General features: G+C 41.5%; 2 protein-coding genes across 3 annotated transcripts; one reads left to right on the top strand and one right to left on the bottom strand.

Moving 5' to 3' along the window:
- Positions 1-695: 695 nt before the first annotated feature.
- Positions 696-8,653, top strand: LOC310739010 (rho GTPase-activating protein 24). 2 transcript variants are annotated; one of them, XM_083564590.1, is made up of 7 exons: positions 696-1,977; positions 2,210-2,417; positions 2,595-2,727; positions 4,540-4,613; positions 4,692-4,813; positions 5,595-6,627; positions 6,818-8,653. In XM_083564590.1, exons 1-7 carry the CDS (start codon positions 1,884-1,886, stop codon positions 7,053-7,055), a joined length of 1,902 nt encoding a protein of 633 aa, XP_083420716.1. In that variant the 5' UTR covers positions 696-1,883; the 3' UTR covers positions 7,056-8,653. The 2 variants fall into 2 exon arrangements, with proteins under 2 accessions (XP_083420716.1, XP_083420717.1); XM_083564591.1 differs by having other exon boundaries at positions 703-1,977; positions 2,598-2,727.
- Positions 7,496-26,051, bottom strand: mapk9 (mitogen-activated protein kinase 9). The gene is made up of 12 exons (XM_083564625.1): positions 25,559-26,051; positions 21,673-21,818; positions 17,133-17,262; positions 16,979-17,037; positions 16,645-16,783; positions 14,499-14,664; positions 14,331-14,402; positions 12,129-12,311; positions 11,889-12,013; positions 11,042-11,105; positions 10,870-10,941; positions 7,496-10,761 (listed from the first exon to the last, which is right to left on the bottom strand). Exons 2-12 carry the CDS (start codon positions 21,786-21,788, stop codon positions 10,622-10,624), a joined length of 1,266 nt encoding a protein of 421 aa, XP_083420751.1. The 5' UTR covers positions 21,789-21,818; positions 25,559-26,051; the 3' UTR covers positions 7,496-10,621.
- Positions 26,052-26,539: the final 488 nt, after the last annotated feature.

The raw sequence follows: 26,539 nt of genomic DNA, 5'->3' as shown, positions 1-26,539 counted from the left end.
CTTTATGTTCTTTATCCACCAAGTGGGCTGTCAGCTCAATATCATATCGCATCACGTCACTACAGTTCATGAAGAGTACAACACCACCACCATCATTGACGTACCAGTCCGGAATGAACTCCAGCACAAAGGCAACAGTGAGCTGTGTTCCACTTTCGTATGATCCTATTCATAGAACAGGTTCCATGTTCTACAATAACTGCGCAATGCCTTGGGGAGTTTAAAGACCGGTGGTCCTCGATTGCATGCTGCCGAGTCCACACTGCACAGTTCCCAGGAGAGATTAACATTCCCAAATGAATTCCCCACATGACCTCCTTGCCATAAGTGCTCACCAGCCAGGGGCACCTACAAGGATAAAGATTTCGCTAAAAGATAACACACACACACACACACACACACACACACACACACAAACACACACACACACACACACACACACACACACACACACACACTCTCTCTCTCTCTCTCTCTCTCTCTCACTCAAGTTGCCTGCATGCTAAGTTAGTGTCTCAGGAGCCATTTTGGATTTGTCATCAGGGACCAAGTTACTCAAACCGGACAGCTTTAAAAAGGAGTTGAAGGAGTGCCCAGTGTGGGCCAATGGAAAGTGATTTGAGACAGGGTCACTATGGGGGCGGTGGCGGAAGGGGGGGTAGGGTTTGTGAGACAAGGTGACAAACAGGCGAGAGAGGCAAAAATACCTGTTGGAACCAGCGAAGGAGGGCAGGAAAAAGGCTGTTCTAGCTCATTTATTTTTGCCAATCTGTGACAGTGGTGTTCGTTGTTAATGATTCACGGAGAGGAGAAAGATAGGGAAGGAGGTAGAGGGAGTCAGAAACCACTTGGCCGAGCTCCAAGGAGCCTGCAGTGGTGTAGTTTGATACAGGGGTGAGGAAAGGACAGAGGAGGACAGAGATAGAAGGAGAAAGAGAGAAAGAGAGCAAGAGAGATAGAGCGAGTGCGAGTGAGAAGGCAGAGCGAAGAAACAGACAGGTAAAGCAAAAGAAACAGAAGGTATATGTCTGAATATGTAGCGTGGGGGAGCTAAGAAATTCCAAAGGTATTCCTGCCTTCAATAACTCACCAGTGAACGAAAGAGGTCCCAGTTTGACTCACTGGAAACTCCTAAAGGCACGAATTATTACAGACCAAGCTACAGGAGCTGGACTTTTAAAAGTGGGTGGAAGAAAACCTCAAGAAACTAAAAAGAAATAGAACATGTGGATGGTCTTTTGCTTTATCAAAGTTGATTGGGCTTAAAGAGGATATACACTGAAATAAGAAGGTGCTGGACGCTGCAAGAGGACCAGACAAGTCTGAGCTAATGGGACATTTATAAAAATCTCCTATTGTTCTATTCCATGGCAAAAATATCCTGCTGAGACGCCGTAATTCTCTTCTGCAACATTTATAAAGTGTCTCTATTCGAATGGAAACGGCTCAGGCAGGTTAATAAAAACCTACATGCTCTGGACATGCTGCAGTGGAACAATGCCTCCTCTTTAAAGGACAATGATTTGTTTTTGCCGTCGGAATGTTGATATATCTGATTAGCAGGCATATTTGAGCCTTAGGGTCAGTGCACATAAACAGGACAAGACAAGGACTGCCTCTTCTCAGTTTCAAGATTAACCAAGCACTGGGGTTTATCCATTTACCTATACACGGGATAGTGGGAGACGAAGAAGAAGCCGGAGTGAGAGAAGCAAGACACATAAAAAAAATCTCAGAAAAAGGAAGGTTTTTTTTGCCTTTGTGCAGCCCTTTGTTCCAGCCTCGGATAATAATTCATTTGAAGATGCTGTGGTTTTAAAACTCAGGGAGGGGGTGCATCTGAGAAACGAAGCCACGAGCCAGAAGCAAGGAGGAGAACAAAGATGCCCGAGAGCAAGCAGGCAGTCCACCGGACGGGAAGCTATCTCTCTAACTCTGCTTACAGAAAAATCAAAAGGGTGCTGAGCTTTCGAAGACGTGAGTATTACAAGCTCTTTGAGAAAAAGACGTGCCGAGATTTTGGTGCAATGCTGCAGTATCACTGTGCTCAAGTTAGGGTTTCATAAACCTCTGTCTAAACTGCATGCATGCTGATTATGCTACAGCTACTGCACATTTCTGGAATGATCACTGCAGCATAACCGTATTTTATTACGGTCAAGTAGGAACCCAGAGTTTGATCAATCACACCCCTGACTGTTTCCCAAAGGTGTGTTCGGGCAGCGGTTGGAGGAGACCGTTTTGTATGAGCGTCGGTATGGAGACCACATGGCTCCTCTTGTGGTGGAGCAGTGTGTGGACTTCATAAGGGACCAGGGGCTGATGGAAGTCGGGCTTTTCAGGCAACCCGGCCAGGCCACACTTGTCAAAGAGCTCCAAGAGGCTTTTGATGCTGGCGAAAAACCTTCCTTTGATAGGTAAGTGTTAATTTTTCATAACATGCAAATTTGGTAATCAGCTAAATCAAATTATTCACACCTTTAGCATGCCAAGGGGTCAAAAATCTCTATAGAAAGGCAACTATGTAGACAAGATATAGTGCAAATTACAGTATGTCTATTCTCTGTGTGCCTTGTATTTTTTTTGTATCTCAGCAGCACAGATGTCCATACAGTGGCCTCTCTGCTGAAACTGTACCTCAGAGAGCTGCCTGAACCATTAGTACCCTTCTTCCGCTATCAAGAGTTTCTGATATGTGGCAAAAAAATTCCCTCAGACAGGGAACAGGTAATCAGCCCCTATTCTCGTAAAACAGGGGTCCCCAAGCTACGGCTGAACACATTTGAAAAGGCAAAAATCCATACCAATAGTTTTTCCCACTTTCATTCCACTGTTATTTTGAGAGCAGCCTCTAGAGTCAAATCACTGCCGCCACGCACTGTTTGTTTTAGCGCTATATTACACTGCCCGTCCAAAAAAAAAAAAAAAAGAATCACACACTCTAATATTTCCATGGACCACATTTAGCTATGGCATGATTAAGATTAAGGCATGCATTCGCCGTGTCATCGTTTCAATAAACTTCTGCAATGTCACAACATTTATTTCCGTCCAGAGATGCAGTAATTTTTCACCAAGATATTGTATTATATTGTAAAATTGACGATGATTGGACCGCTGCGCAGAGTCTTCTCCAGAACATCCCAAAGATTCTCAACGAGATTAAGGTCTGGTGGCTAATCCATGTGTGAAAATGATGTCTCATGCTTCCTGAACAAACTCTTTCATAACTTGAGCCCGATGAATCCTGGCATTGTCATCTTGGAATATGGCCATGCCATCAGGGAAGAAAAAATCCATTGATAAATTAACCTGGTCATTCAGTATATTCAGGATGTCAGCTGAACTCATTCTTTGGGCAAATAACGTTGCTGAACGGAGACCTGACCAACTGCAGCAACCCCAGATCATAGCATTGCCCCCACAGGCTTGATGGGTGCATCAGTTTATCCGCCTCACATCTTACCCTGATGCGCCCATCACTCTGGAACAGAGTAAATCTGGACTCATCAGACCACATGACCTTCTTCAATTGCTCCAGAGTCCAATCTTTATGCTTCCTAGCAAAATATTTTTTTAATATATCTAATCTCCTTAGATGTTTTCTTTGCTTGATGCATGCTTGTAATTTGACACTTCTGAAACATCTCTTCCACGACCACAGGATGTGTCTTCCGACATGGTTGTTTAAAAAAATAAGAAGCTCCTCACCTCATCAGTTAAGAATTAAATAACTTCATTTGCTTGGGCAGTGTGTATTTATTATTTATAATTTATTCGTAATATAATTACATTTATTAATGGATATATTCATATTTATTTCATTTAATAAATATTCATGATTCAGTACTGTTATTTCTTATTGCAATAAAGCTCAGTACTATTTTACATAAAGTGTTATGGTTTTTGTTTGTTTGTTTTTATCCAGTATCCATTTTAAAAACAGGGGATGATTCATCAAGTGCAATCCAACCTAGCTATTTGTATCGGTAAAATCCAAATCAGTTGACCTCTATTTATTAACAAAGCCTGATTATTTGTTAGACAAATCTACCAACAATTTGCATATGCATAAGCAAGTATGCATATGCAAATATGTAAAAAGCAAAAAAGTAAAAGCATGTTTTGATTTCAATAACAATGATTATGAAAAAAATTTCATTATAATAGTAATAATGCTCTTTTAATGGGCTGTATATCATTTAAAAATCCATGCTCATACGCCGTCTGTATGGTGCAGAACAAAATAATAAACTAATCTAGCATGTGGAGGCATAATAAATACATCTCTAATCATAATAAAATCTTCATAATAATACTGGAAGTCACTCCCCGGCCCATGGAATTTTCTGTTACAGACCGACCCGACCCCCATTAAAGAAAGGCAAAGTTATGTGGCCTTCACAGAAAAAGGTTTCGGGACCCCTGTCTTAAATTGTAGTATATTCAATATATTGTTTTATTCTATACTTATTTACAATGTTTCTATGGTAAAATACATATAAGGTTTTGTATAACCTTCTTCCTGTCTGGCTTCAGGGATTGCTGGAATTAAGAAACCTTCTTCACGAGCTCCCTGTAGCTAATTTTAAACTGCTGAAGTACATCTGTCAGTAAGTGCCAGATTTCATAATGTAATAATAGTTCTTATGTGTTCATTAAATTCACCCATGGACAAATGCCTGTTGCAGGTTCTTGAATGAGGTCCAGTCTTTCTCTAGCACCAATAAGATGAGTATTCAAAACCTAGCAACTGTTTTTGGACCAAATATTCTTCGACCTAAAGCTGAAGACCCAGAAAGTATAATTGGGGGTAAGACCTTTAAATAATAATCATTTAAAATAAGTGTATGTAACAAAAAGAGCAAAAAATAGTAAGGGAACCACCTAAAACATGGAAAGCATCTCATTCCTGATGGTGTAAGTAGTTTAGAATAATAAATAGCTTTACCTGCACTATATGTTTGAGATCAGAGAAAATTATTATTGAGAGAAAAATCATTAGTAGCTTATAGAATAAACATTTACAAAAAATATCTAAAAAATCTTTCTCTCTAATGATGGTTCATTCATGAACTAGTCGTTCATTTTAAATGAGTCTTCAATGTGACGAGTAGTCTCAAAGAGTGATTCGTTACATTTTCTACTGGATGCACATGAACAAAGCATTGTAAAATCTTAGTAGGTCATGTACAGGAAACACAATTGAGAAGTTTACCTCTTAACTCTTCTAATCCAAGTCATTCGTTCTTTTATCCTGCGACTCCAATAGCCGCTATGCAGTGCATTCCACAGGAAACAGAATTGAGTAGTTTATCGCACCAGTCCTCTGGTCTGAGTCGTTCGTTCTTTTGTCATGTGACTCCCATATACACTATGGTGTTATATATACATATATAAGTTATTGAAAAAAATGTGTATGTAGACAAGTTGGAGGATCTGCTTAATGAAAATTTAACATTTTCTTTCATTTCTGATCAAAGGAACAAAATAAACTAAAACACAAAAGAAAAGGGGATTTGTTAATTTTTATGAGCGAGATTCAAAGAATCAAGTCACTAAAATGATCCAATTTTTCCCTCACTACTCTCTAGGTGCTGCTATAGTGCAACATCTGATGTCGGAGCTGATCAGAGAGCATGTTATGCTCTTTTCTAGAGAAAACATTCATCGCAAGGCACCAGGAAGCCCTGGACCAGCTTTTGCCTCCACACACAGACAAGCCAGCCATGTAGAATGGGTGTGCACCAAGCCTACAACTCCTCCGAGCGAGCCTCAGCTTGAACTAAGCCATGTACCACAACCAGCTCAGACGTTCAAGCCATGCGCAAGGAAATTCTCTCTACCTCTTACGAACGAACGGAGATTTTCTTCCCAAAGTTATCACACTCCGCATCACCAACCTGAATTACATCTCCAAAGTCTGGAAGTCTCTTCTCAGGCAAGCTCTGCTCTTCTTTATGAAAACCACAGACCAGTCCCTTTGCCACAGGAGTCTAATCACTCTGGACTTTTGCCTCCCCCAATCACACCACCTACTGCCTCCTCCTCAACAACTACAGTAACAGAAGTTGGGCAAGAGGGATGTTTGCAATCCACAAGTTGGCCAGGCCTGGGGCAATGTGGCTGGGAGACGGAGAGGGCTCTAGGGTGTAGTGGTGGGAGCAGTGATGCCCAAAACAGCATGATATCTGTGTATGACAACATGCTACCTGGAGTTCAGTTGGATGACTGTTTAGAAGAAGGGGAAGCTGGCACTGGGATAGTAGACTTGGAGGGTGGTACTGCTAGAATGGCTGATAGCACTGGCTCCTGGTCCTCCTGTGAGATCCTGCTTGGGGATAGAGGCTCTGGTAGCGGTGGAACTGCTAGCCCTTGCCACAGCTCTGTATGTTTCCCTTCATTCAGGCCAGACCTTGGAGAAAGTGACTTGCATCCAAACTCCCCTGCTTCTTCCTCTGCCCCAACTGATGCCCCATTGAGTACAGGGAGCAGTGAGGTCTTTCTTCCAAATGCTCCTTCAGATTTAAAAGACCCTCCAGCCTCTCAAGCGATACAGTGCCTTGTGGTTGGCCTGCGGCAGCAAATGGCCAGGCAGAGGGCTGAGTTTGAAGCCAAGATCAACAGGTAAGAATATGCTCCATGTTTGGTCCAAGTTTTCCATAATGCTGACTGAAGATAAAAGTTTCACTTCCTCATGCAGATGACCAACATAATATATTTTTGTTATGCTGTAAAATATCCTTGTATGTGTTTTGTTTCTTTGTTATTTTAGAGAAGATAGAAAAATCACCATATGTTTAATCCATCTGTTAAGGTTGGAGCAGCGTAACGAGGCCCTCCAGGGGCAGGTAGCAGGACTGCGTGCCACTCTGGAGCAACAGCGCCGAAGCGTCAGCGTTGCTGAAATCAAGATGCGGAACATGGAACGAGCTCGGGCGGATGCAGACCGACGAAACGCCACACTACAACAAGAGATGGAGCAGTTCTTTGACACCTTTGGAGAGCTGAGCTCCGAGGCTCGGAAAACAGAGCGCATCATTCAAAGCTTCTGAGACTCCCAAGACTGTGACTGACTTTTGGGGAATAGATACGATTTCTACTGGCATGAACACATGCTACAAGCCTACTGGACCAAGCGGGAGACAGAGGACTCGAGAACTGAAAAAAATGACATGCATGTTTGAAAAATATGCCTTTTGCTACACAGCTAAAGAAAGACAATGAAATTATTCAAAAGCGGGGCAGGAGACAACGTTAGCAAGCATGGTATTATAAAATACACGAGGATGCGTTAATTCCAATGCACTCTTGAGAAACTGCTTAAACACTTTAACTAACACGGGGTGATTTAAATGTAATTCAAATGAAAAACAATTATATTTACAAACTTTAATAAACAGTCACACGGGTCTGTATTAAAGACTTTAGTCACCACTCGAAAAACTGCATTTGTACCGAAATAAAATGTATAAGAAACGTAAAAAAAAGCCCATCATTTAAAGTGTTTTATTTGGCAATTTGTTACAGATTGTTTTTTTCTTTTTTTTTTTCTCCCCCATTCATACAAATGAATGGAGGAACACTCGATTGCAGCAGACTACACTCCCGGTTGAGGTTTTGCATATGTTTTTTCGACAAGGTTGAATGACGGAAACTCAAGGGGATTCCATTTGCAACAACCCACAAAAGATCACATCCATACTTGACACGACAATAGAACCCACAAAGAAGCGGTAAGAGGATTATTCATACATAGCAGTTAATATATTGATTTTTCAGAAAGTTATTTTTTAGCGATGAAGTGTTTGAAAAAAAAAAAAAAAAAAAAAAGAAAACGTTCGTTTGAAAATTGTTCGGATACAATGCAGCTTGCTCAAGTGAAAAAATGTCAGAAATATACCTTTTTAAAACACCAGTAAGCCCTTCCAAAAAGTTAATGGCTGGCATCTGGGATACCACGAAGCTCACATTTGCTCACAAAAAGTGCTTGCAGAATTGTCTCTTAACAAAACTTACGAAAGGGGAAGAAAATCAGAAACACAGTGCACTAGTGCAATAAATAATGCATCATTATACATTATTACTGTGGTACTATTATGTAATGAAGGACCGTGTGAGGTCACTTGGATCGCGCTCGGTTTTTTTGTTGTTGTTTGTTACAGAAATGCTGTGTATGTGTAGTTCATAAATGTCAAAGCTGTTGTGCAAAAGCAAACAATGCTTTTCTTCCACCATTCAGTCCATCCAAATAAAGCTCCAAAAAAAAAACAACAAAAAAAAAAACGTGAAGATATTAAGGCATGAAGATCAGGCGTGAGGCTGTACTTCTGTGTTCAGTGAAGGTAAGTTCTTCGGAATGTCGATCCGAGGAAGCCTCTACGCACCGCATGAAGATGAGGTTCCTCTTCATATGAGTCTTTCATAGCTGAGGAAAGGATCTTCTAAAGACGTTTTATGAAGCAACATTCCCTGGTCTGCACTTATAATTGCACTGAACGAAAGCTTTCATGCATTTTTTTGTAAAATAATAGCTATATTACACGATGGAATTGTTTATTTTGTTCACAAGTCTCAGCACAGACGGTGTTTAGTCTCGGTTTAACGAAAAAGTAAATAAAAAAAAAGGAGGGGCGGGTGAGAGAGAGGGAGAGAGAGAGATAAAAAAAACCAAAACTGGACAGTCAAGTAACAATGGAGTGCAATGTGAAGATTCCATTGTGTTAACAGGACAAGAGATTTATAATACAATGCTACTCGCTGTGTTCAGTCACAGCATGCCAACTAGTAAATGCAGTCACAATGGAGACCCTGGGGGAATAATCACCCTATGGGTGAGTTCAGGTTAAAATAAGCCCCCCCACCCCTTTACAAGGGCACTGGTTTTCGATGAGGAATTAAAAACTACAGATCCGTTAAAAAAAAATAAAAATAAAAATAGAATCGTACACACCTTGAGCTCGTATGTACAGTTCTGTTCGGATGATTTCTGAACACTGCAGGGTCGTGTACAATTCCGTTTGATATGATAAAGGAAGGAGGTTTTGTGCGCTGCTTCCGCGGCCGCTTTCGCCGGCAACAAATACAATTTCCGGCAATGCACACGATTTTGAAATAAAAAGTGTATGGCATACACAGTACTTTCGCAAGACCACGTTCAGAGAAGCTGTAAAGTCATGACACAAACATTTGTCTTTTTTTTTTTACACACATTTTCTCTATATATGTATATATACATGGCTACACCCTATATGAGTGAGATACATTATCGAGTTCTCCGACTGAAAACATGGTTGTATCGTGTCTATATACAGGGGCAGGCACTACCATTTTGCAAGTGTGTTCAGGCATAATTGGGGGTGGTGGTGGTGGTGGGACTGTAAACGTATGGTTTAAGAGTTCGAGATCAGTGGCATGCAATACTTTGAACACAAATTCAAGAACTTAAAACGTTTCCAGAGCAGGTAACTCGCTGTCCAGTAGCTCGTTCCCGGAGTGTCTGTGCTTCTTGAGAGAGAATATGAAATGTAAGATCAGCCACATGGAACGCAGACGAGGAGAGAAGAAGAAGGTAAATGGTGGCAATGAAGAAAAGTACCATGAACTTCAAAGTTAATAATTCTAGCTAGAAGTTTATTATACTTAACACCATACTTGACTATAATCTTGAAAGCCTACACGTAAGAGGTGGTATCCAAACGTTTCGAGACTGGCTCTGTTTACAAGAAAGGACTTTATTTATATATGTTTACACGCTATCGCCTTCAAAATAGTCCCCTTGCACAGCAATACAGCGCCCCCTGCGTTCCTGCCACTTCTGGAATGTGTCCTGGAAGTCTTCTTTTCGAAGCGTGTCAAGCACCTTCTGCGATACATGCTGGATCTCCGCAACGGTGTCGAATCGACGACCCTCGAGACAAATCTTAATCTTCGGGAAGAAAGCGAGGTACGCAGGAGCCAAATCTGGAAAGTACGGCGGGTGTGAAAGTGAGATCAATTTGGCGAGAAACTCACATGTGAGGAGAGCTCGGTAACAGTTGTCGTTGTTCTAACGTGATGAAATCGCAGACGTGACACGTGCTCAGAATAGCACCGGCTTCCGATGTACACTGGACGATCTCTTTTGGGACACTGACTTATGAAGGTCGGTGGTCCCTGTGACTGTGCATGCAGCCTTGTGCTGCCATCTGTTGGTGTGTTACAAAACTAGTCTTGAAACGTTTTGATACCACCTCGAACATAAATAAATGGAAAAAGGTCAATTTGGAAAGATGATTTTTTTTTTTTCTTCAACTTTTATGGCAGGAATCGTTTAAGGAACTCTTTAGGCACATTTCCATTTAAGAAACCAAAAGGAAAAAATAGATATTAGAGCCTGTAGCTATAGGAACTGTTTTACTTCCTGCTCTAAAATATGTAAAGACTTAGTCTCAAATGATCTAGGGTATAAAATGCAACTGAATGCAAAGAAACCAGGTGTAAAATGACAGAAGAACCCTGGAGTGTCACAGCCTGGCTGTCTGGGCCCACACTGCCATCTGGAAAAAAATTTGTGGAGGAGGAATAAAGAGAAAGAGAGAGAGAGATTGAAAGAGAGCGCTATCGTGCGAGAGGCTCACGGTCACTCCTCTAATCCTCCGGCGATGGTGTCGATGCAGGAACTATCCGTGTCTGATGCCAGGGTCTGCTCGGTGGACATGGACGAGATGTCGTTAATGGAAGAGGACTGAGAAGCTGTGGCACTACTGTTTACCGCTCCATCTAAATAGCGCGCACACACACACACACACACACACACACACACACACACACAACGTCAACCCAAATTTAACGCAGAAGTAAAAACCCAGGTCACCTGGGTCGACTCACCTAGGCACTCGTCTTTTAGGAGGCCGTTTTTGTTCCTCTCTTCCCAGTCCATCACCTCTTTATAGATCAGCTCTAGTGAAAGGCAGATGGAGAAAATGAATCATCTTGTCAGAGGAACACGTTCTTACTAATCTTTAGACGAATAAGCCTCTTTTCTGGCAACGGCTTCTACCTTTCCACTGTTCTATGCTGTGCTCCCTCTCTTCCAACTGTTTGTCTGAGATTTGAGGTGGAGGCTGCAAAAAAATACAAATAAGCTGTTACAAAACTGGGTTTTAAAAAGGAACAGTTAAGCAAAAACTTCTAATGTGCACAAGTTTTCAACGAATCTCATAGGCTAAGGTGTGTTTCGTGCTGCTTCAGTAGTGTCATATTGATAATATATATATATATATATATATATATATATATATATATTGATGTGGGACCCAATGTTAGACAGGGTCAAGGGCGAGGTGGGGCACGTGTGGTCCGATCCAACAGACGAGCTCCTGTAGCTACAGTCAGAACTGTTTTGGCAGCAATGGGGGGACCAAAACAATGTTAAGCAGCAGGTCATAATTTTATGCCTGATCAGTGTTTGTGAGTTTGTGTGTGAGTGTCTGTTCATTTAGCCAATTAAGTCGGTTATTGATATAGGGTGAGGAGGCCTGGGGTTAATTTTCTCCAAAAGGTGTACAATAATGTTGAGGTCAGAGCTTTTTATCCGGAGATCTCAAGATCTTCCACTCCAAACCATGTGAGCCATATCTCAATGAAGAATGCATTGTCATGCTGGAACAGGTTTGGCTCTTCTAGTTCACGTGTGGAGAAATTCCATACTGCTTGATCCAGTGACATCCTGAACAACTGTGTGCCTCCAACGGTTTGCGGAAGAACCACATATGGCTGGAAAAGTCGAGTGTCCCATACTTTTGACCATGTAATGTATTCATTGAGGAGATTTTTGGGTGAGATAGATTTGGATTTGGCAGATGAACGGATTATTTGGGAAATGGAAAAAGAGCGTGTGCACACACCGCATCCGCCTCAGCCGGGTCATACCACACGTGGATATAGGGATGATTCAGAGCGTCCTGCACAGAGATGCGCGACTCTGGATCGATTACCAGCATCTTCGATAACAGATCCCGAGCTTGACTTGCTGCAGGAGATGAAAAAGAAAATTATATCAAGGCTTGAGATTTTTTTTTCCAAAAAAACAAGCTTTTGACAAGAAATCTAGCAATCATAAAGGAATAATCATTTAGTCATCTTACTCTTAAGTTTGTCGTGCTCGGTCTCTGAGGGGAAAGCCCAGTCTGGGAAGAGCTCGCTAAAACTGACTCCTGGGAAATGTGGCTTGTTCATCACGTAGTTCCTCACTGTCTCCATCAAACGGTTCATGAACTCTAGAGAAGGAGTTCCTAGCACCTCGATAACCTTATTCCACTGGTCAATGTCTAGTGACAGCCACGTTAAGGGTTAAAAAAAACAAACACTAATTCATACATGCAGAACTGTTTTCCATTAGACGGCTGTTAGTTCGGTGAGCTACGCTGCTACTTGCAATAATGAATGAAGAATGGGAAGTGAGTGATCCTAACAGTGTGCACTGACAGCCAGCTGGTAAATGTTTTCCAATGAAAAGCAAACAGCAGCTTTTTTTTATCTAAACAAGTCATGCCATCTGCTGTTTATTCGGCTGCAAGTTAAAACAACTGTGACATGACAACAATTGGCAAATTGGGGAATAAATAAATTGATGAAATCATTAAAAAAAGTCTCATGCACAGATATTAACGCAGAGCTGCAGATAAATTGCTGATCGTATAATAATCATCATTCTGCTTAATAAATCTCAATTTTTACAACACCGATGTGCAAAATGTCAATAAAAAAAAACAGAATGGGATTAATTGCAAATCTCATAAATCCGCATTCAATTCACAATTTCAAGCAACAGGTTTTAAAAATGTTGGGACAGGGCCATGTTTACTACTTGGTGTTAGATCTGAGAACTGAGGAGACCAGTTGACGAGGTTTTGGAAGAGGAATGTTGTCTCATATGGGTTGGATGCAGGATTCTAGCTGCTCAACAGGCTTTTTAAATTGGGTGCTGATAAAACGCCAGATGCTCCCTCTCCTCTTTAGGACAGAATATGTGGTGTCCATAGTTTCACAAAAAAAAAAAAAAAAAACATTTTGATTCGTCTGACCACAATATAATTTTCCACTTTGCCTCAGTACATTTTAAACGAGCTTTGCCCCAGGAAAGATGGTGGCATTTCTAGATCATGCTCACGCACGCCTTCTTTGTCGCGTGACAGAGATTCAACCTGGATTTGTGGTGTCACAGACAATGATGTCTGGAGGTGTTAATGAGCCCATGCAGTGATTTCCATTACAGAATCATGCCGGTTTTAAATGCAGTGCCGCCCTAAGGCATGAAGATCACGGCCATCCGATACTGATTTTCACACCTGTACCTTGTGCACAGAGATTTCTTCAGATTCTTTGAAACTTTTAATGATATTATGTGCTGTAAATGATGAACTATTCAAATGTTGTGCAATTTGAAGACTTTTACAGATTGGTAACGCTCCGCCCATAATTACTTCTGAGAGACTCTACAAGATACACTATTAACACCCAATCATCTTACTGACCTTTTGTCAATTACTGAATTAGTTGCAAAATGTTTGTCGGACTGTTTGTAATTGTAATAACACAACTTTTTCCAGACTTGTGGTGCCCTGACCCAACTTTTTTCGAACGTGTTGCGGCGATGAACTTCAAAATGACCTAAATTTCCTTGTTCTATTGTGAATAAAAAATGGGTTTATAAGATCATTGCCTTGTTTTTTATTGACATTTTACCAACTTTTTTGGATTTTTTTCTTGAAAATAGTAATTCTAGCAAATTTAAAAAGAAATATGGTGCACATCCATACAAACAACCGTGAGACGTGGCTTTGGGAGCTCATGATATAATTCACGAGAGTCATGAAATTCTACACATATTAATAAAAAAAGGCTAATTATTAGCCCTCTGATGCAGAATATTTGATCTACAGCCATTTTATTTTTACTTGCCAATGATTAAATATGTTGACTGCGATGTATTCAGGCTTGGCACACAGACGGCAGGCCAAGGCCGGCAAAGGAAATGAAATTCTTCGTATTACTAAGCGCAGTCTGTTTGAAGATGCCAAAACATTTAAAAATTGTACTGCACCAGAAAGAAACAGAGACGTCTAGACAGATCCAAAGAACAGACTCTGTCCTCCCAGGGGAGCCGATGCCTCGCAAATGCGTTCTTCTGTCATGTGTGTGTGCAGCAAAGCATGGCGTGGTATCCCGAGAAGTTAATGGAAGGGAGCTGCTAACACGGATTGTGGGAAACGAAGGAAACCTGTCACCTTACAAAACACTGTAAAACAAAACACTTTGGAGCGAGTTGAAACCAGCGGCTAGGATACGATCGGTGCCTTGGAATATGACGCTGCCTTTGACCATTTCCCCCATGATGCAGCCCACTGACCAAATATCCACTGCGAAAGCAAACACACAAGAAATATACAACATTCGAAACTCCAATAAGCGTCTGAGGTGACCACGTTTCATTAAGATCATGAGTGAAACCACACCGTTCTCCTTGTACTTCATCCCTAAAATGACCTCCGGTGCTCTGTAGTATCTGGTCACCACGTACGGCGTCATCATGAAGTTGGTGCAGGCGGTCCTGGCCAGGCCAAAGTCGAGGATTTTTAAAGTGCAGTCCGATTTCACCACAATGTTACTGGGCTTCAGGTCCTGAAAAGCAGGGAAAAAGAGAAGGATCATATCCATGGTGATTTGTAGCAAATCGTACAATCATGACATGTCTAACCAAAGCTGTGCTTGGGCAACATTTCTGGGATCCTGCACAACCAGACCCACACAATAGGCTGTATATAAAAATCCAGCATATTGCATCATTTGTTATGAGGCTCTGGATTCGATGTCTGCGTATCAACTGCAGCAAGCTGCCGAGTGTAATGAACATTTAAACTCAACCAAGGCTTCAGTCATTCAGGTTTCTGGCTGATTAGGAAGTTCAGAGGAGCACATATGAGAATATTCAGTAAAGTAAAGAGGACAAGATCATTTTTCTGTCATGTTGAATTTATTCTCATTCATTTTATATTGAGATCAATCAGCGTGTTCTCAAACTATGACCGAAAAAAAGATTTTTTTTTATTCAGATTAAAAACATTTCAAAAAGAAAATTTGATGCAGTGGTGAAAAGCAGTGGGGTCCAACCCCCGGGCCGCGGACCGGCACCGGTCCATGGGTCAATTGGTACCGGGAAGAAAGAATACATAACTTACATTATTACCGTTTCATTTATTATCTGATTCTGAACGATGTTTTATTTTGGAAAATGACCGGATTCTCTCCTCCACATCTCTCTATGACTCACTCTTGATGCATGTCATGATGCATCAGTCACATGTCTTACCTCCATCCGATACCTTCTTAAAGGGGCTGCTCCGGCCCCTAACACATAATACATTACCACTAAATTGAAACCCACAAGCGAGCAAAATAAAATAAAAAAAAAACACAGTAGGTTCATAATTATTATAGTTAGAAAATATCAGTTTTTATGGTCGTATCATTTTATTTTGTTGTATTTATCCGCCACACCATAAAGGCCGGTCCGTGGAAATATTGTCGCAAATTAAACCCGTCCGTGGCGCTAAAAATGTTGGGGACCGTTGGGTTAAAGTATTTGAGTAAATGCCCTGCGTTACTGTACTTAAGTAATTTTTTGGTTACGTTCTAGTTTCACTGAGTATTAAAGATATAAGCAACTTTTACTCTTCACTCAACTACATTTATTATTCAATATACGTGCGTTTTTTCTCCACTATATTTTGACAATTACTGTTACATTTTGCACCTCTGTTAAAGATGTCATTCGGCTCAAAACTTGAGCTGCATCAAATCAGGCAGCTGTGAATATGTGGTTTAACTTTATCTTAAATCATTTACTTTCATTTTATATCTATTAAATACTAAGGGTTCTTCTGCTTTATGAAATGATACTATAATTTGATTTGTTAATTAAAGATCCCTTTTTGGAAAGATTGCTTTACTACTTTACAACTACTGTCTAGTTTTATTGAGTATTAAAGATATAAGCAATTTTTAGTCTCTACTTAACTACATTTATAATTCAATGGATGTCATTTTTACCCCACTATATTTTACTTGACAATGACTATAACCAATTACTTTTGCACCTGTGGTGCTGCAGAACAGGCCATTTTCTTCTCCTTTGTGACATAATACTGTCATTTTATTTGTTATTTAGAGATTGTTTGATGAATGATCGCTTTACTACTTTTTTTGACCGACTTGTTTGATCTTTGTTTCATTCTGGCATAATGAACAGACTGTTGTGTTGATGGTTAATGCAGTGTTGATATGTACAATTTAATTTGTATTTCAGGAAATAAAACCTCACAAATCGACTGTTTTTGGCTTTTCAAAAAAAAAAAGTTCTGAGGACTAGTGTATCTTTGAGCCTACGTTCAATACGAATCAAATGCTCAAACGTTTTGCACTAATGTGTCTATACTTCTACTCGAGTATGATTGATACGTCAGGAGCAAATCATCCTAATGAAAATAGGAACTGGAGGCACATTTTGGCAGTGTTTCCTATTTTGAAAATATACTGCATTGAGATGCCACTGCACGCAGCTTTACGTTAATGCTTATATCGCAAATTCTTCCTACACGTTACCCTGTGGATGATTCCGGCAGAATGGAGATGTCGGATGCCACACAGGATTTGGTAAAGCAAGTAGGACATCCTCTCATGGTCCAGGTCCATGTGGATCACCTGACACAAGCTGGCATCCATCAGCTCCATAACCAGATACCTAGGAGGCAGCAGGTTATTTATCTCCGCCCACGCGGGGAGTATTACGACCTCGGCGAAGCTATGAATAATAATAGCTTGGCCCGCTAACAAATCAATTCCCTGAAGCAGTAAATTGAGCCAGCATCAATATAAAAGCATCGTAGGAAGAAAGAGTGGAGAGAAGAAGAAAAAAAAATAAAAACTTGTTGCTTACAAATCCTGAAACTCCTCCAGGGACTTCTGAGGTGTAAAGACGTTGAGTAAACGAATGATCTGTGGAGGGAGACATGGATGATTGAGTCAGCCTGGATGATAAGCATGATGAGTAAACGTGGGAGAGGAGTGTGGTGGTGGAGAACGTGACGTACGTTCTTGTGATTGACGCATTTGAGCAGCACCAGCTCTCTGTAGGCTCGCTTGGCGTGCGTCTGGTTCTGAAAAGGTCGGCTGAGCTTTTTCACAGCTACTGGGATGCCCAGGACAGTGTCCAGAGCAGAGCTTAACGCAGTGGGACGAGAAAGAGGCCGTTATTATTATTATTATTATAATAATACTCATCAGCATTGATAGCATGGCAGCGAATGTTTCTAAAAAGAGAAAAAACATGATAGTGTAACCACGAGAGACAAGGTATACAAGTGTTTAACACTGCCCCTGGTGGTCAGTTGGGGTAAAACAGCAGAGGTATGCAAATATATTCTAGGGATGATGAGATTGACCGATTCGCATCGGTATAAAGGTTTACGCAGCCCTAATACACATTCGGAAAGCCTTCAGGCCCCATTTTGTTACTAATCAGATTGATTTTTAATTTCATTGATCAACACGCAGTACCCCACAATGACAAAGTGAAAACAAAATTTTAGAAATGTCTGTAAAACTATTAAAAAGAAAACAAATTCAAGTCAAGACAAGTCAAGTTTATTTGTATAGCGCTTTTCACAACAGACATTGTCTCAAAGCAGCTTTACAGAAATCAACAGTCAAGGTGAATGGTGTGCATTTATCCCTGATAAGCAAGCCATGGCTACTGTGGCAAGGAAAAACACCCTTAGATGTTATGAGGAAGAAACCTTAAGAGGAACCAAACTCAAAAGGGGAACCCATCCTCATTTGGGTGATATCAAGAGTTTGATCATAAATCTTTCAACAATACAGAACACTGGAAAGTGAGAACTAACATGAGCACTGGAGTATAAGATTATAAGTAAATGTTCTTTTAACAGTCTTTGGTATAAAAGTAGGAGCTACTGAGCTCACATTCTCGTGAGCGTTGTTAAGATGTTTGATGTTTCTGCACCCACCTGTTGTACAATAAACTGTTTTTGACATTATTTGGAAAGGCACACACCTTTCTATAGAAGGCCTTACAGTTGACAATGCATATCAGAGCCCAAGACTCTGGAGATACCTTAAAGTGGTTGTCCACTGACGAGCCCCATCCAACTTGATATGTACCGTAATTTCCAGACTATAAAACGCACCCATATTTAAGCCACTGAATTTGACAAAGATTTTTATTTTTACCATAAATAAGCCGCACCTGTCTACACTGAAACTAATGAACTTTACACAGGCTTTAATGAAAGACACTAAATGCAATATGTTGCGCTTCTATTAGGAGCATAGTGGTATTTTGGGAATAGCCTGGCACTGCATTCTGGTGGTATTACTGCGTGTGTGCGCGTGTGAGACTGAGGATTATGTCCTTATTATTTTCTGATGCTTATTTCTTTGACTAACCCGTAACGCTGTTGCCAAGAAAAATAAAAAAGCACGAGTTTTGGAAACCTGTCTGTGCTCATATGATTTCTGTTGCAACTGGAGTTTTAGTGAGCTCTCCCTTCACCCAGACTCAACGCGCTACAACGGTTTGTATCTAAACAGTAGCCGACCAAGTAAGTCATTGTTTACTGTCTTCCTCCTTCCTTTCACAACTACAGTGGTACCTTGACCTACGAGTTTTCCGAGTTTGTGAAACCGGGAAAAACCCTGGAAAAATCCATAAATTATCCGCTTCGTTGTTTAAGCCGTGGGGTTCAAAACGTGGGAAAAAAGAAGCGGCTTATAGTCCGAAAAATACGGTACATATATACCATTGGTGGGCGGTCAGGGCCAGCAAAGCCTTTTCTGCTGGCCTAAACACAATCAGAAGCACTGACCTACATTTACATCCTAAATTCTAATATTTGTTCCATTAAATTGTATTAATTTATTCCCAACAGTTTATTCTCTTCATTTCCAATCAGATTTCGCCTCTATGTGCTGCCATGTCACTTTAATCTGCCCAGGGCCTTGAGAATCAGTATTGCTGTTTCTTTAACCAATCAGATTTCATATTCTCCTCACAGGGCAGATATCTGGCTCAGAATAGCGTCAGCATTTTTCCGTTCTCTGATTGGTTGGTCAAAGGGAAACTGTTACAGCCAAGTTTGACTGGCAAAACACGTGTGTAGTTCTGCACACATTAATACATCAGAGTTAGACAATATGCCTATGGAGGAAGAGAAATTTATTTGGTCTCAGACATTTTTCAGGAAAAGCTAGTCTCAGCCGGGGGAAAGGGTTTGATCTCCACTTCCAGACCAGTGAACACAAGCGGTACAATTGGATTGAGGAGCGGTGCAAATTATGAGTCTGCATCTCTGGTGAGTAGGTTGTATTTTATTTACATTTTTGTCATGTTATTAGACAAATATTGATTCTGTACTGCTCTAGATCATGTAGGTGCACAGTTGTGGTGGTAGTGTAGAGGTTTGGAGTCTTAACTGGGTTTCTTGCTTTAGTAAAATGCATGTGTTCACCCTCCATATGTGAAATGCCTCTCTCTCTGTAGCACCACGCGGTGTTATATTGCGTTTTTGTATTGTATTGATGGTTTCTATAATTGCGATGTGATAGTGGTGGTATTAAGAGGTGGATTAAGTCGGGTAAGTCCTCACTGAAGGCCCAGGTACCAAATGCACGGCCCACTACTGGTTTTATATATATATATATATATATATATATATATATATATATATATATATATATATATATATATATACAGTGAGGAAAATAAGTATTTGAACACCCTGCTATTTTGCAAGTTCTCCCACTTAGAAATCATGGAGGGGTCTGAAATTGTCATCGTAGGTGCATGTCCACTGTGAGAGACATAATCTAAAAAAAAAAATCCAGAAATCACAATATATGATTTTTAAACTATTTATTTGTATGATACAGCTGCAAATAAGTATTTGAACACCTGTCTATCAGCTAGAATTCTGACCCTCAAAGACCTGTTAGTCTGCCTTTAAAATGTCCACCTCCACTACATTTATTATCCTAAATTAGATGCACCTGTTTGAGGTCATTAGCTGCATAAAGACACCTGTCCACCCCATACAATCAGTAAGAATCCAACTACTAACATGGCCAAGACCAAAGAGCTGTCCAAAGACACTAGAGACAAAATTGTACACCTCCACAAGGCTGGAAAGGGCTACGGGGAAATTGCCAAGCAGCTTGGTGAAAAAAGGTCCACTGTTGGAGCAATCATTAGAAAATGGAAGAAGCTAAACATGACTGTCAATCTCCCTCGGACTGGGGCTCCATGCAAGATCTCACCTCGTGGGGTCTCAATGATCCTAAGGAAGGTGAGAAATCAGCCCAGAACTACACGGGAGGAGCTGGTCAATGACCCGAAAAGAGCTGGGACCACCGTTTCCAAGGTTACTGTTGGTAATACACTAAGACATCATGGTTTGAAATCATGCATGGCACGGAAGGTTCACCTGCTTAAACCAGCACATGTCCAGGCACGTCTTAAGTTTGCCAATGACCATTTGGATGATCTAGAGGAGTCATGGGAGAAAGTCATGTGGTCAGATGAGACCAAAATAGAACTTTTGGGTCATAATTCCACTAAACGTGTTTGGAGGAAGAAGACTGATGAGTACCATCCCAAGAACACCATCCCTAGTGTGAAGCATGGGGGTGGTAGCATCATGCTTTGGGGGTGTTTTTCTGCACATGGGACAGGGCGACTGCACTGTATTAAGGAGAGGATGATCGGGGCCATGTATTGCGAGATTTTGGGGAACAACCTCCTTCCCTCAGTTAGAGCATTAAAGATGGGTCGAGGCTGGGTCTTCCAACATGACAATGACCCGAAGCACACAGCCAGGATAACCAAGGAGTGGCTCTGTAAGAAGCATATCAAAGTTCTGGTGTGGCCTAGCCAGTCTCCAGACCTAAACCCAATAGAGAATCTTTGGAGGGAGCTCAAACTCCGTGTTTCTCAGCGACAGGCCAGAAACCTGACTGATCTAGAGAAGATCTGTGTGGAGGAGTGGGCCAAAATCCCTCCTTCAGTGTGTTCAAACCTGGTGATAAACTACAGGAAACGTTTGACCTCAAACAAATGCTACTGTAACAAATATTAACATTGACTTCCTCAGGTGTTCAAATACTTATTTGCAGCTGTATCATACAAATAAATAGTTTAAAAATCATACATTGTGATTTCTGGATTTTTTTTTTTTAGATTATGTCTCTCACAGTGGACATGCACCTACGATGACAATTTCAGACCCCTCATTGATTTCTAAGTGGGAGAACTTGCAAAATAGCAGGGTGTTCAAATACTTATTTTCCTCACTGTATATATATATATATATATATATATATATAATATATATAATATATATAATATTAAATATAGATATTGACAGTAGTAAAGATTTAAAGTGTCCCAGTGTGATTGTGATCCATAAACCACTAGTCAACTCAGATAATGCTTTTCAAAAGGACATATTTAAGGCGTAATAGGATTACGTTTCGCTCAACAACACTGTACATTCAAAAACTCTACCGGTTGTTCATCTATACCACTACACGTGGAAATGGCGTGACAGAGGCACTCACCAGACGATGCCCTGCGCCCCGGAGCCGATAGCGCGGAGCTGCTGGTAGCGCCGCAGTACGGTGAAGGTAGAGTCCCCCACCTGCACACTGTAGAAATGTCCTTCCGCTTCAGTCATGGTTCCTCTATCTGAGCGGACAATTCAAACCTGAAAAAGGTTGAGGGGGGAAAAAAACAAGAGAGAGAGATAGGGTGGGTGGGAGGAAAAGAGTGAGAGTGTGAGCGAGGGAGAGGGTGATGCGCTCGGCTGAGAAATATTACGCCAAGTCATCGCTTAGCGTGCACGCTCATTCCTCACCAGCTTTACTGTCTCAGAGCAGTGTGTGTGGGAGACGACTCTCTGAATGACTCATACAAGGAGAACCAGACATAAAGCTTCATTAGAACCACGCAGACGAATGTCCATGGTCCAAACAAAAAAAAAAAAACATTAACAATGACGCAGCAAAAATAGGCATCAATCCCGCTGATCAGGATAAAAACTGACTTTTTAATCAGTATCTGATCAGGAGCTTCCATCACATCCTGGAGTTAATACACGGCTGAAAAACTGATCCCGATCAACGAGACCCTCCCGAAATGTCCATCATTCTGATTCCTTATTACATATTGATTACACGTTAGCTAATACATGTCGAATTGGCGGGGAGGAGAAATAAATAAATAGAGCAAATCCAAGCAAGTTAATCATCGTTAGCATTACTACACTCGCTAAAGCTTCGACACTATTAGCGGAGGCTTTGCTGAGGTTGGAACGTCTTAATAAGGCCTTTGGATCTCCGGTGTGGAAACGGATGAACGTAATCAGTTTTAAGAGAGCTCTATAATCCAATATCTTAATGGAGCTACTTCGGAGAGCATCCAGCCACCGGAGCAGTGGCACCGCTTTTACGTTAAGAAAGGAACGCAATCGTAAAGCGTTTTGCAGAATCTGACTACCATGCCTGGTTTATATAAAGGGGCTTTTTACTTTAAAACGTTACAGCACTGTGAAATTCTTTCTTTGTAACATCCCTAGGGTGAGATCAGAGCACAGCGTCAGCCATGAAACAGTGACTCTGGAGAACAGAGGGTTAAGAGCCTTGCTCAAGGGCCTGAGAGTGGCAGCTTGGGCTTGAACACCTGACCTTCCGATCAGTAACCCAGAGCCGACCAATTTCCCATATGACATGAATACATAACGAACAAAAAATCATGTTTGAGTTACACTGACCAGGCATAACATTATGACCACCCACCTAATATTGTGTTTGCCCCTTTTTTACTGCCAAAACACTCATGACCCGTCAAACATTAACAGCAAGAACTTCTTCAGCAGTCTGAGCTACAGGAGTTCGTCGGTTGGATCGGACCACACGGACCAGCCTTCGCTCCCCAAGTGCATCAATGAGCCTCGACCCTGTCGCGGGTTCACCACTGTTCCTTCTTGGAGCACTTTTAATAGATTCTGACCACTGCAGATCAGAAACATCCCACAAGAGCTGCAGTTTTGGAGATGCTCTGACCCAGTCGTCTAGACGTCACTCGCTCAAATCCTTACGCCCATTTTTCCTGCTTTTAACACGTCGATTTTTAGGACTAAATGTTCACTTGCTGCATAATGAATATATCCAACAGGCTAACATGCGCCATGATGAAGAGATAATTAGTGTTGTTCACTCATAATGTTATAATGTCATAGCGTTATGCCTGATCGCTGCATGCCTTTGCTTCTTTGTAGGATCCTCAAACAGCACACAATTTATATATCCCCAAGTTATAGATGTTACTTTTTACATTCTAAACTCCTCGGGCGTGCATACGGTGTTCCTGCAAAACCTCCGAAATATCACCGCTGTCACTATCGAGTGCCAGAATGATACTAATCAGGCTTACGTTACGCCAAAACAAATTAATACGACCTTTAGAAAGGCATTAATCTCATTTCCAAGACACTGTACTTACAACTAAGTACCAACAGGACACACACACAAACACACACACACACACACACACACACACACACACACACACACTAAAATGTCAGTACAAGAAAAAAACAGCTCATACCCGACCTTAGACAGGTTCCTAGTTTCGAACAAGACCAAAAAAGAACCATAGGGAAGTGATAGCTAAAATATGACTCTCCCTCTCTCTCTCTCTCTCTCTCTCTCTCTCTCTTTCTCTCTCTCTCTCTTTGTGTGTGTTGAACACATCCGCTGGTTTGGTGCTAAATCACAGAAGCGCACAACGCGGCAAGGAGGTCGCACTCGCCTCGGCGTTCTCTCTCCTGGAGCTTTATTTCCCCGACTGTGTGAGAGAGGGACGGATACTGCAATCTGTTCGATAATAAGGTTGCTAAAGCATGATAGGGAAAGCAATTCAAATCGGGACGAGGTGACGTGCTGAAGGGGTTACAAATCACGAGCAAGACAAGGACGTAAAAAGCTGACATCCCGAAGCAAACTGACAAATCCGCACAGAAAAAAGGACGCATGTGTCAAAAGGCTCTGATGATATGTAAATAGTCTGGTGACCTAGAAAGGCAAAACAGCCCTGCAGACTAAAGGGGAGGGGGGGGGGGGCGTTCTTATCTTACTTATCATAGCATGTTATTCCTCTATTTGTCTTTTACAAGCCGTGGGTTAAAATGGACTCCGTTCTTAACCTCATGAGTTATAGTTCCTGTCAAAATGCAAGTCCGAGCTCTGCATAAAAAAGGTCCGCGATGATCCCTGTTGCCAATGATCTCTTTAATCATACCCCTGAGATTCAATACGATGACATCATATGTCCCCTTCCGAAAAACGTTTTATTCGCTTGCAGCAGGACCAGGACGATCTTTTCAGCGCCGATCCAATATCAAGTGGCAACCGTCGGGACGGATGTTGATCTGAAACTCCAAATCAATCGATATCAGATCAGATCGGACACTTTTTTCCAGTAATCCTGAACCCTTTTGAAATATCGAACGCCATCATGACGTGTTAAAGCCACTGTGTCTCGGATAGACTTTCATAACCTGCCTACAGTAGCTTTACAAAGTCTTTAACTGGAGTTGGCGTGAGGGATGTGAGTGCGAGAATCGGATCAGTACCAAATCATCACTCAGCAACTTCTGGATTTGTACTGGAATTTCATATTATTATACAAATTTTCTTTATATATCACCAAATACCTATTCAAACAACAGACATAGATCAATCTGACCTGCAAAAATACTGAGAAAAAAAATGCCCTTAATAACAAAACAGCTGGAATGCTAGTTAGAAGTGCAGCTACGCCACTACCCAAGGAAAGGTAGTGCATACTTCCGTACTGTGTAGTACGCAAAACAGCAGCAGTGTAGGTCCAGCCATCCTGACACACTTACACACTCCTGAGTATTCAAGTACGCATTCAGAAGTGGACAGACCCTCCTTTTCCACCCCTTCTTAATCAATTACGCTTTTATAACCAAACCCAAACGACCCACAATGTCTTAGAACAGTTCTTATATCACATCTGCTTAGAATAAATATATTTTATTTTATTCGAAGAAAAAACGCCGCTTTGTTATGATGCAGGTTTTAGTGGTTACCTGACCATCCTAATGGCTGTACATAGCATGCTAACTTGTATAGGGAGGAACACAGCTAGCATCCGGGTAACACACACACACACACACACACACACACACACACACACACACGCCTGTCCTAAACAGTGACTCGAAGGCAAACTCGAAGCAAACTGACACCCAGGAGCGGTGGTATGTGTGCGGCGTGTGTGTGTGTGTGTGTGTGTGTGTGTGTGTGTGTGTGTGCGAAAGCCGTGTAAGAAGCGCTGGTAACCGGCGAACATTTCTCATGAGCCGGCCTGTCTTCTTACCTTCCTGCTGTATAGATAGATGGATTGATGGAAGCTTACCTCCTCCTCCTCAGCTCCTTGGTTGCTCCTTGCTTTTTTCCAGCTCACTCCCATACACTCCACTCCAGCTAACGGCTACACACACCCCGACACACAGCGCCTGGACTGCGGAAGTGCCCCTTCGAGCGCGGTCCGGCTTTTCTCCGTCTTCTTCTTCCACCTCCTTCCTAGGGGTGATCGGGGTCAAATCCGAGCTGCTGCCCGTGTTTCGGCGGCATGGCTGCAGGAGCGTAGGTCTCTATGGTGTTTGTGTGTGTGTGTGTGTGTGTGAGAGAGAGAGAGAGAGAGAGAGAGAGAGAGACGGAATGACGTCATGGCGCTGCCCCCGGCTCCAAGCTGGAAGTTGGCGGCCAGGCTCCGGGCTCCGGGCCGCGCTTGAGTGCGTGCTCGCCGCAGCCACGCGACAGCCGCCGCTTCTCCCTTCCATACTACGTAGAACGGAAGTACGGACTGAAGGACGTGGACATGTCCATCATTAGAAGGCTAACAAAGAAGGCTGAAGTTAACTTTTTTTTTATTAGATATAGTACAGGACATAGTTTGAAATGCAGAATACAAAGGAATTCCATCAAATAAAATGGATTTCATTAAACGTTTACACCTAAACTACATCTGGCCTCGATTGGGGATGGATAACATTTTATTACTTTACACTTTGCACCACAAAAATAGTATTCAAATAACAACAAACGAAAACTAATTTACTAACTATTACTTATAATAATAATAATAATAATTGTTTTTTTTATTATTATAAATGTTGCTCTTATTCGTCTTCTTGTGAGTAGTAGTATTGGTATTAGTAATAGTAGTAATAGTAATGGTGGTATTAGTAATAGTAGTAATAGTAATGGTGGTATTAGTAATAGTAATGGTGGTAGTACCGGGGCCTTTTATTTATCACATGTGCAACACAGTGAAATTCATTACATATCCCAGTGACGTTAAGAAGCTGGAGTGAGGGCAGAGAGTCAGCAATGA

This window comes from Silurus aristotelis (assembly GCF_946808225.1).
Source record: "Silurus aristotelis genome assembly, chromosome: 16".
Taxonomy (NCBI): Eukaryota; Metazoa; Chordata; class Actinopteri; order Siluriformes; family Siluridae; genus Silurus; species Silurus aristotelis.
This window is presented reverse-complemented; position numbering and strand designations above follow the sequence as displayed.